The 11991-nt window shown below is 33.7% G+C and overlaps 1 protein-coding gene across 4 annotated transcripts in view; it reads right to left on the reverse strand.

The window, feature by feature from the left end:
• Positions 1 to 10309, reverse strand: part of CPT2 (Carnitine palmitoyltransferase 2) — a 107065-nt gene extending 96756 nt beyond the window's left edge. For 2 of the 4 annotated variants that reach the window (XM_069837776.1, XM_069837773.1), the window contains exons 1-3: positions 10235 to 10309; positions 5720 to 6145; positions 1169 to 1247 (exon numbers count right to left, since the gene is read on the reverse strand). In XM_069837776.1, coding sequence (XP_069693877.1) covers positions 1169 to 1210 — 42 coding nt within the window. In that variant the 5' untranslated portion in view covers positions 1211 to 1247; positions 5720 to 6145; positions 10235 to 10309. Of the gene's footprint in view, positions 1 to 1168; positions 1248 to 1620; positions 2043 to 5719; positions 6146 to 10234 lie in introns of those variants that run through there. The other 2 variants (XM_069837774.1, XM_069837775.1) reach the window with 2 other exon arrangements.
• Positions 10310 to 11991: the final 1682 nt, after the last annotated feature.

Raw genomic sequence — 11991 nt, forward strand, 5'->3', positions numbered from 1 at the left:
GTATTTTTATCATGCAAATTAAAAAAATTGCCATTTTCAATTCGTCTAAAATTAATGTCATAAACCAATCAATGTTGTATTGATCAACTGGATTAAAACTTCAGTTTTTTTTTTTAACTTTGTTATTGACCATTTTTTCTATTGCCATTACCACTTAACTGAGAGCTTGCAGTATGTGCACAGCATCGATTGTCCCATACCAATTAATTTGCCACGCATTATCTGGTTTCCATTATGGTATCCAGTTTATACATAGCATTAGAATTCAAAAAAAGACGAAAAAAATGAAAACAAAAAATTGCAGTATGATGAAACACTTTAAGTTGTACAGTGTCATTTTCTCATTTCCAATTTATTACAATCCCTTTTTATTCCGATTCTTCTACCCCATTCAACACTACAGGACAGCCAAAGAAAGCACAAGTCAAGAAGAGAGATGGTACTGAGCACATTTCTCAGATGATACATTTGTTGTTATTTAGCCAACTGTCTGAAGGCAGATTTGAATCTTATAAGTGACAACAATAAGGTATCACTCATGAGGCAGCTAAGCCAGAAGATAATGGGCTAGGGTGACCACTTTCTTTCCCCCTCCATTCCATACATCATTGACTAGTAACATATTACATTAATCAGACTTCAGATATATACAAACAATATCATTGATTGGTTTCTTCCGAGGTTTTCCCCAGCCATGGGACTGATACCGGATGGTCTATGACGAGTCCTCAGCCTCACTTCATTTCACCCCTTTTGATCTGATTACCTGGTTGGATTTTTTCCGAGGTTTCCCCCAACCATAAGGCAAATGCCAGTTAATCTTTTGGCGAAACCTCGGGCCTCACCTCATCTCACTACATCTCGTCAAAATATTGTAAAAAATTGTAAAAAAAAAAAATTGTAAAAAAATTGTAGAAAATTTCAAAATTGTAAAATATTGTAAAAATTTGTAAAAATTATAATTGTAATTCTAATCTTGTAACAGTTTGACTTGTTCCACATCTTAAAGCTTCTTTGCTAATGTAAGATCTATGGAATGTAATAAATGAAATGAAATGAAAAATAATGTTCTTCCTCTTATCGTCAAGTGAGATGTACTGCCTGATGTACATAACAGCCAGAACCTCAATTGGTAATGGTACATTTATTTTTATAAAATAATACTTACATTTCTGTGGCCATTTAACATCTTACATGATAATATCTTCATTTTGAGTAAATATCAGCACTCAGCATTCAGCACAGTACTGGAAAGAATAGTAACACATACCAGTAACAGTATAATTTGAATATGCCACAGCTGCTCATTAAAATTAATGCACTTCTTTTCCATAATTAAATTACTCTATAAATTTAGTAGTGCATATAAAAAGCTATTTATGCAGACTGGATTTTATATTTTCTTCATAAATTTGTATTCATTCTCTAAAAACAATTTTCAAAACATCCCATAAATTGAAAAGTTTCAGTTTTATAATAAGTAAATAATAAATGCAATAAAATTAATGAGGAAATAAATGTACGATAAAATGAAATTTAAATTATGTAATGATTATTTACTACACAACACCACAAAAAAGATAAACACGAATGTAAGGCTGCCCTTTGATTTCTATTTACAAATATGAATTTAATTAGCCAGAACAAAAGTTGAACAGAGTAGACCTCGTGGCAGGAGATAAGAGCTGTCTATGTTTAACTGAGAACTCTAGTGTACACAGTGATTAAAAATGAGATAAAAAAGAAGGAATAACATTGGAATGGCAAGAACCTTGACCAATTAAAGTGAAATATTGACAAATGAAGATTCAAAGTCTCTCTGTTACACATCTGAAAATCTTCATGTTTGAAGTTGTATTATAAAAGTCCTTTCAGTAGTTCGGTATTCATAATCATTTAGGCCTAAATAATAATTATTTTTCTCTTTATGTTAATTAATCAGTTTTTCCGGCTGATTGGAGTTTTCGAATATAGGACTCCTAGGTTCAAATCCCAAGATCAGCTAATCTGAGTGTGGGTTTTTTTGGGGTCTTACCCATTCACAAAGGCAAATGCCAGATTGGAATCTAATTTTCATCTACCTTGAACATATATATATATATATATATATATATATATATATATATATATATATATATATATTCTAGTGTTGTCTTTAGGATGTGGTCCCTACATGAAGCTGACGTCTCATCAGGGAGTCCCTCCAGTATCTTTGTCTCATGCATGATCCAAAAGAATTCTCTCCCCCCTCTGTGCAATGGCTTGTAAGAGGAGGTTTTTTCTTTCCTTTTTTTTTTCTTTTCTGACGACTGCTCGAAGTCTTGCGTAGAAGCCTGAAGATTATTGTGCCGATCTTCTTATTAGGGGATGATTGTTGAAGTCATCAGGACCACATTCCTGTGAATATGTGACTCAATGCTTGATACCATCTTATCAATTCAGCTACAGGGTCATTCCACAGTAACTCACGTCACATTCAGACGCATTTATGAACTTATTAGTAGACCTCGGATATTTAGGCACTTAAAAACTAACTTTTAGGCACCTAAATAGGCCCTGAATTACTCAAAATAGGCACTAAAACATAGATTTAGGCACCTAAGAATACAATTTCAAGCAGCTAAAAGTATTATTTTATGCAGCTAAAATGTAATTTCTATCCACACAAACTACATTAACTATAAAAATGCAATTAATTAATGAGTATTAAGTATTACGGTATACAGTGACAAAAATCGTCAACAAATATTGCGATTAGAAACTTTATTTTTGTTACATCTTAAATTATGAATGCCGGTACGTAATTTTTAATGAATTTGTCGGCCTCACTGATCTGAGGCTCCTAATACATAAGTGCTCATATTAGAATTAAGTTAATTAATTTACCAATGAATTTGCAATTAACACATTATTCATAATTGGCATTGCAATACATAATTTTTTCTCTAATTTTCTATTGTGAAACTTTGCCTTTTCTAGACAGAACCATTCTACAAGCGAAAAAAAATTCTTCCCAATGATACAAAAGGAATGGATGCATATTTAAATCTAGCAATATTTACCATGCTGATTCCTTTAGGGAGAAATACATCCTCCCAATTCATCACATTCCTATTGTCTGCTCAAGTGCTCAACAAAACCAGACACCTTCCAGAAATTTCTTCATTCCTATGTACAACCAGGCTATTACAGGATATGTGAACCATACTCACCCCATGACATTCAAAACTTTCTTTTTCACTGCTACACGAACATTTAAAAATATATACATAATAAATAGAAATAGGCAATTTTAGGCCCTAAAACCTTAAAAATAGGTCTCAATAGGCAAAATAGGCATTTTTGACACCATAAAACCGCTTTCAAACGTTAATATTTTATATAAAATGTGGAGATATTTAACTAGTTTTAGTTTATCCCTACAGAAAAAAATAGGCATTTAAGCTAAAATCCGAGGTCTACTTATTAGAAATACTAAAACAAAAAATAAAGTTTTTTGGCTTATTTATTCTTCATGGCAGTAATCAGTATTTGGGAATATAATTAATTATTTGGAATTTACTGACGAAATACTTGTAACTTACGTTACACAAAAAAAAAAAAAAGACATTCCAAGCAAAGAAAATAATGTTACTTAATAGCACTCTGAAAGTAAAAGCCTTACACGTTTCCAGTTTTATCTTTATTACTGTTTAATATATTTAGAACATACAAACACTGTCTTGAGCTATGGATAACAAAAAGTAGAATGAAAATAGATAATTTTATCAGGAAGTACTAGTAACTCACGTTACATTTTGTCTGTAAGTTTAAGTTAGTGATCATTATGTTTTGTTACACAGTGATTCTTAAATCTTAGTGGAAAATATACAACAATAAACTTTTTTAACAACCAAGGTGATTTTCTACATGGTGTATGACGTCTCTATCATTTTAAATTTTCATTATACACAGTGTTTCATAATTCCTATTACAAACTTCTAGGTTTTGTAGAGGAGACTAAGTAGATAAAGTTTTGATAGGGAACCCATGTCCGGAAATGTATCATTTCGAAGTAAAATAAGTTTGAAGATCAATTCAATTTAAAATCTCCCACTTCACAGTATGCAATCAAAATGGGCTGAGGGCGACTTCTGCAGTCCCTTGATATCGTGAGTCTTCTGTTTACAATCAGTTCTGCAGAGCTGGCTTTCACATCAGCTGTGATTCAGTCATTGAGCAGTACAGCAGTTCCCTAATATCGTCAAATGTGTATTCAACCATCCTGTGCTGTCTCGTCCTGTACTGGGGACTGCAGAAGTCGCCCTCAGCCCATTTTGTTTGCATACTGTGTAGTGGAAGATTTTAAATCAAATTGATCTTCAAACTTATTTTGCATCGAAAAGATACATTTCTGGACAAGGGTTCCTAGTCAAAACTTTAACTACATAGTCCCCTTTATAATCCCTAGAAGTTTGTAATAGGAATTCTGAAAAACTCTGTATACACAATGACAAACGAACATTTTATTTCAAAAGAACTTTCAATTAAAACTTGTTAACAAAAGTTATTAGAGTATGTGCAGGACCAAAAATTAATCTTTACATAAAATTTGTTACAATGATATAAACCCAATTACACTTCTATGATATCAAGTTTCTTATCAATTTTGTAAAACATTCTGTCCTCTTTCATTTCAACAACTATGTAGACAGCTTGCATAAAATCTGGTTCAGTGTCACATTTGATGTGTGTTCTTCATTGATTTTAAAAACCAATCCACATCTACCAACACTCTTGTGACATTATTTTAACGTCTTCATCTACAGAACTTTTTACATCTGAAATTTCGGTTCTACTATCATTAAATTTCACTAATGATACAGAAGTTCCTACGTCAATATCCTTTCCTCGAAGAAACTCTATCTGCTGGCTCACCAATGTCTGGATCGTGCACCAAAGAATTCTTAGAAATAGACTTTGAAGTCTAAGGGGTGATACCTATCTGTTAATTATATCTGGCCTCCTTGCTTAAAAAGAAGATAGCAACATTTCCTTCTTACATATTCGCTTAATGCAATATATTTGTGTTACGTCTATCCCTTTTATGGTTATGACACTTTTAAACATTATACTGTACCGGTACTTAAATTATTGAGTCTACCACAAAGCAATGAAGCAATCAAATGCAAAGGGAACATTAGGCCAAATTTAAAAACTCTGCGAGTGACATGTTGGGAGTAATTTTGTTTTTTGCTTCCTAATTTGAAGAATTTTTACATCTCATTATGTGCAATATTTAAAGAAACTGTCATCTAAATGTCGTCGTAACTAACGTTATTGCGCGTAACACATGTTACATATTTTCAGAGTTTAAAATAGGCTCTTGTATAATAACAATAATTCAATTTTTAGCTATGATTGAAGATAAGAATGAATATTAAGATGACTAACAATTTAAGGAATAGATGTGATTATTAACACAACTATGAAAAAAAGGGTTATTCGTAACTCACGTTACGTGGCACATGGTAGTATTTAACTCTCATTATAAGCAAAATAGACAAGTAGTAGGCCTATTCGAGTCTAAACATGCCATAAATTATCTCAGGTCACTAACGCTCTGTTATATATATATATATATATATATATATATATATATATATATATATATATATAGGCCTATATATAGCCCAAATCTCGGAACAAGACAATATTGCACAATGAAAGAGTAACTTACAAACAGGTGTAGCAAGCACAAATCACCAAACTAACTCACGGGAAAATACAAGAATAACGCATTTCAAGAAGAAAATATATTAATATTGTGGAAGTTCATTTCATGTACTTCAAGGAAATATGAAAATTTCAGACAAAATGACAATTTTAAAATTCAATGCTTTTGTCCTTAATCTCGAGGAATGACACTACAGCATCCAGGTCTGACAAGAGTCCGCGTTAACAGGAACACCCCTCCGTCTCCCTGTCGATGTACTGCAGCCTCCTAAGACTGATGCCATCTGTTTGCAAGTCCCATCTGCTGACTCTACTACACAGGTCCAAGGTTCGACGAAGTCCGCTGTGAAAGCCTCTCCATCACCCTGGACTCTATGCAGCCATCTGTATGTAAATCACTGTAATGCATCTGCTGTATCTCCTGGACGACCTGAAACGATTAATGATGGATGAAGTTGAATTTAATGAAGCAAAATGAGTCTGAAGTCCTACACTGGAACACCCAGCAATTCTGTTTCAATTGGTTGTGGGGGAAACCTAACAAAAAAACCCAATCAAATAACTTGTCTCAATCAGGATTTGAGCCCAAGTCCACTAATTTCACGGAGAGAAAATAAATAAAGAAAAAATATTTCCTTTTCTTTATTAATTTTTAATTTCTACAAGCAACTTGTGCACTAGATCTAACGAACTTTTATATTTCACTAAGATTTCCCTAAAGATAAGTGATCATAAACTTAATGCGTTCATGGAGTTAGGCCACTTGTTCATTTGTTCTGGCTTCCCTTCACCAAAAATGGTTTTATAAGTCTTTCGTGTCTTCTGCATTTTGGTATATAGCTTTTTAAAATTTTTGGTAAATAGTCTGTTTCGTGTCATTCTGTCAGCATAATGAAACCAATTTCTTCCATAATTTTTATTTTTTAAATATTGGAAGAGCAACTGTACTGTATAATTTTAATCTAGTATTCTTCAGGGTCTTCTGCAGTTTTAAACACATTTTTACTGTGTACTTTATGATTTTAATCTAGTATTCTTCAGGGTCTTCTGCAGTTTTAAACACATTTTTACTGTGTACTTTATGATTTTAATCTAGTATTCTTCAGGGTCTTCTGCAGTTTTAAACACATTTTTACTGTGTACTTTATGATTTTAATCTAGTATTCTTCAGGGTCTTCTGCAGTTTTAAACACATTTTTATTATGCCTGTTATTTTCTAATACTTGGTGATTTTATGGCGGATATTAAATCTAAATATTGTTTTCTGTAGGTTATGTTTTGTATCTGACATACCGTAATTACTTGGTGATATTCAAATAATAGAGTATTAGGTTCAATATTTATAGAAAATGGTACACATGATAGGTAATGTTTTTTGTTTTGTTAGACTACTTTGTTACCATTTGGTTCATGTAGGCCTACATGTTGGTGAAAGGAGATATTCTTGGCTCACTCTTCTATTAATCTCAGCTGGATTTTGTAATTTGACATTGTACTTTATAATAAATTTTACGGTATTCTCGTTGCAGATATCCTTACTGCTTTTACCAGGAGATATAGGTAATTCTCCTTTTTCTAAATTCCGAATAGTTATTCTGTTGTATACCATTAAATGCTTTTTCATTTGTATACCATTCTTTTTTCTATTAACAATTTGAGACAGAATATGGGGTCTGGACATAAGCAGCCTTTTCTGAATCCATTGTGTGTTTCTATCATGAAATTCTTTCAGTGACTTTGAACTTTTACTTTAAGAATTTTTGGATATAGTTTATGGTCTTCGATTGGAGCATAAAAGCTAAATACAGTCATTCCACAGTCACTCACATTACAATGTAACAACTCTCACCACACAATCTTAATTATTAGCCTATACAGTTCCTGATTTTAATGATAATGATAAAATACTTCATTGCCCACTAGAAAGGGTAAAAATAGGTGTACAGTTACTTGAGAAATCATCATTTATTAAAAAGGAAAAAAAAATGTTAAATGTACTGTCACTCACATTACAAAACAAGGACATGGATTCTGTGTGCATGCACAATAATGGCAAACTCTGTTCTTCTAAAAACTGGAGAGATGCAGTTTTTTCTTTCGGACATCACAATATAATGCTGATAACTGAGTAGAAATATAATTCCTGTACAACATATTTAAATAATTTTATTGGGTTATTTTACGACGCTGTATCAACATCTAGGTTATTTAGCGTCTGAATGAAATGAAGGTGATAATGCCAGTGAAATGAGTCCGGGGTCCAGCACCAAAAGTTACCCAGCATTTGCTCGTATTGGGTTGAGGGAAAACCCCGGAAAAAACCTCAACCAGGTAACTTGCCCTGACCGGAATTCGAACCGGGACCACCTGGTTTCGCGGCCAGACATGCTGACCATTACTCCGCAGGTGTGGGCTATTTAAATTATGAAATATCTGTTGTATTTATGTCACTCACATTACAGATCTCTGTCAGAATTACTTAGTGCAAAATTATTTTTAAGTACAATTTATGCTAAGATGATACTGATATATATATCAACACACATTTTAAAATGAAACGCAAAGAAAAAATCATACAATTTCAAGTATTAAAAATATATATAACCCCTGTCTTAGTATAAAGTTAGCAATTATATTGCATAATCAGGGCGTTAGAGAAGCCAAATATTAAAAGAGTTGACTCAAATCATGACGTATGATAAGAAAATATTGACCTTAAAATTACTGAAATGCGCATGAAAAAAAAAAACAGCAATTGATGATATCTTGAAGCTAAGCTTCATAAGGAAAACAGTGTCCCACCAAAATATCTTTGTAAATAGGAAGTAGGCCTACAGACACGGTGTAGGCAATAGTTGCAATAAAATTTCCACCTCGTCTCATAATTTTAACATTTTAATGAAATGTCCCACTCCTCATGGAATGACCCAATATTATTATATGACCTGTATTTATTTTGAGTCTTATTTTCATTATCTTATCGTCCCTAAAATTTGTAGTGTTCTATTTTGTGTTCATTATTTGCGTATCCATATCATGACTTCAGAATGTGCCCTAATATTCTTGTCTACTTCACTATAAGGCCTATATTAAGAGCTTACTGTATAATTTCCTGTTTATTTTCATTTAGGGTTTTATTTAGTTCGTCTTTCTTTTTCTTTCACTCCACTAACATTCCTGCTGCTACGTCCTAATGTTAATTTCTTGTGTTTCAATGTAACAATGAATATTATAAAGTATTAAGCGAACTTCATAAAGATTAACGAGTTACACATTCTCTTCCTCATCTCCAAAGAAAAAAAAACATAGGCACTCACATATTTAGAATGCATAAAATTTTTCTTGTCCCATGCTGCAGCATCGTGGTTTAAGGCATCATGCCTAGGACTCGCACTACGCAATGAGCATTGGTTCGAATCCTCATGGGGAAAAAAATTTCTCATGAAATTTCAGCCAGTGTATGGGGCTGGTGCCCTCCCAGCACCATGATGAATTTTTGGGTGCTAAGAGAGGTAGTGAATTTTGATTACGAAAACCAGCTCCAGCTATAACGGCTGGGGAGATCGTGCTAACCACACGACACCTTCGTTCTAGTTGCAATTAGAGTTCAACTCTGCTTAAGTATGTGGACATGACGCCACCAGCCAACTGGTCGGCCTTAGTCATTCATGGGCCGTAAAGCTCCAGAATATTTTTTTCTGACAAAAGTTAATGCAGCCTATTCCAATAATCCACAGAGCTGATTAAATTAATGAAAACTCAACTTTTCTCTGGAGTGTTGTGAATGATATCACAAAATAAAGCAGAAATAAAAACAAAATGTGTATCGGTAACTTACAAAATATTAGCTTGCTAACAAAAACATTATAAGCTTAACTGAATGGTATGTGAAATATGACTTTTATGTCTTATCTAGTGAGTAAATCACTTAACACGACAGAACTTATGCTTTCTAATAACTTTTACTTTATGTCACACCTAATATTTTTAACTAGTAATAATAGGGCCAACTGAAAATCCATTTAGGATTGTCCACGTGGCCTCTTTTATTTTTTTTATTTAGTATTTTTTTCAGAAATAAAGAGACAATCAATACCGGCAATTGAAGAAAAAGTTAAAATACGAATGTTATTTTTTACTTTGTACTCTGAATATAAAGTCTAGTATGGATGCCAATCAATGTACTGTAGTACGCCTACTTTCCGACGTATCTTTCACAACATTTACAAGAATGAGGAAGATATCGTTATAGCTTTGGCAGATTTTGCCCACATTTTAAATACTGTATGTTACGTTATAATTCACAACACTACAACTTATTTATGTAATTTACAGACACGTCCAGATACATTTTATCAGCATGGGTTCCTAACCTCAATTTGGACATTAATGCGTAAACAATTCCTGTATATTTTTATTTGAAATCATTATTACATTATTGGGTCTGTTACGGCGATTATTTACTTTTCAGATATTTTGAAATGCGTATGTATGAACTCTAAATATCAGTTAGTCTAACCTTATTTTAGCCTCGTCGAGCAAAATATACAACTTCGAGCCACAATCTAAGCAATTAACAACACCGCCACGCAGGGTTGCCAGATTGTTTTCGCAGAAATTCGCAATTATTTCGTTAAAAGTCGCCTTTTAGAGGAAAAATAGCCAAATGTTTTAATTTAACACTGTCTTCTACCTTAATGAGAGACAAAAATCCTGTTTATTATAATACCTACAACATATACACGGAGAAGATTCATTCATTCATTCATTCATTCATTCATTCATTTTATTCCATAGATCTTACATGAGCAATGAAGCTTTAAGATGTGGAACAAGTCAAAATTTTACAATATTACAATTATAATTTTTACAGTTTTACAATTTAGTAATTTTCTACTTGCAATTTTTTACAATATTTTGGCGAGATGTAGTGAGATGAGGTGAGGTCCGAGGATTCGCCAAAATATTATCCGGCATTTGCCTTTTGGTTGGGGAAAACCTCGGAAAAAACCAACCAGGTAATCAAATCAAAGGGGGGTAATCAAATCAAAGGGGTTGATGCCGAGGACTCGCCATAGACCATCCGGCTTCAGTTCTGTGGCTGTGGAAAACCTCGGAAGAAACCAAAGACCAAAGGGGGATCCAACCCAAGCCCGAACGCAGCTCCGGATCAGCAGCCCAGCGAGTCTGCCGACTGAGCTACATCGATGTATAGGTCTAATACATATAATATTTGTCGATTCGTTAATATGCATAAAAATGATATCGGTACTTCTTTGATATTTTATATTTGTTCCTTCAGGACATTAGTGGCTATACTTATGGCTTTTAGAGAAACCGGAGGTTCATTGCCACCCTCAGGTAAGCCCGCCATTGATCCCTATCCTGAGCAAGATGAATCCAGTCCCTACCATCATATCTCACCTCCCTCAAAATCCATTTTAAAATTATACTCCCATCTACGTCTTGGCCTCCACATAGGTCTTTTTCTCTCCGGCCTCCCAACTAACACTCTATAAGCATTTCTCGATTCGCCCATACGTGCTACATGCCCTGCCCATCTCTAATGTCTGGATTTAATGTTCCTAATTATGTCAGGTGAAGAATACAACAAGAGTTCAGTTCTGCGTTGTGTAACTTTCTCCATTCTCCATTCTCCTGTACGCCTGGAATCTGCAAGCATGAGTGACGTCATGCGGTAGGTAGAAACCAACGCATAACTCTTTCTTTTAACTCGTTGGTAGAAACAGTACTGTAGTATATGCTCACGCATGCGCACTCTGCTTTACAGACGAAACTAACAGCCGCTATGCTTTCAGATTCCAGGCGACTAGTGTAACTTCATCCCTCAACCCCAAATATTTTCCTAAGCACCTTATTTTCAAACACTCTTAACCTCTGTTCCTATCTCAAAGTGAGAGTCCAAGTTTGACAGTCGTAATAATGTATTATTGCATTGCACTTTGTTCTGTGAGGTTGGAGATGTAGTCTTAGAAAAACGTTTTGTCGCACAGATACTTTAGAGTTTAGATACTTTTAAGTCCCAGGAAGGAGGCAGTGCGCATGATTAGGTATACAACAAAACAAAACTAATTTTATTACCTCAATTACCTCTCTTGTGAACCCGGTCGCTTGTCTTCTGATCATGCGCACTGTCTCCTTTGTGCGACAAAACTTTTTTTTATATATAAGACTGTATATTCCTACACTTGGACAATTTAAACCAATAAGTTCGCTTAAATGATCAACAAATTTTATCGCGGTATGACTAGTCAC

This window comes from Periplaneta americana, chromosome 10 (assembly GCF_040183065.1).
Source record: "Periplaneta americana isolate PAMFEO1 chromosome 10, P.americana_PAMFEO1_priV1, whole genome shotgun sequence".
NCBI classification, from domain to species: domain Eukaryota; kingdom Metazoa; phylum Arthropoda; class Insecta; order Blattodea; family Blattidae; genus Periplaneta; species Periplaneta americana.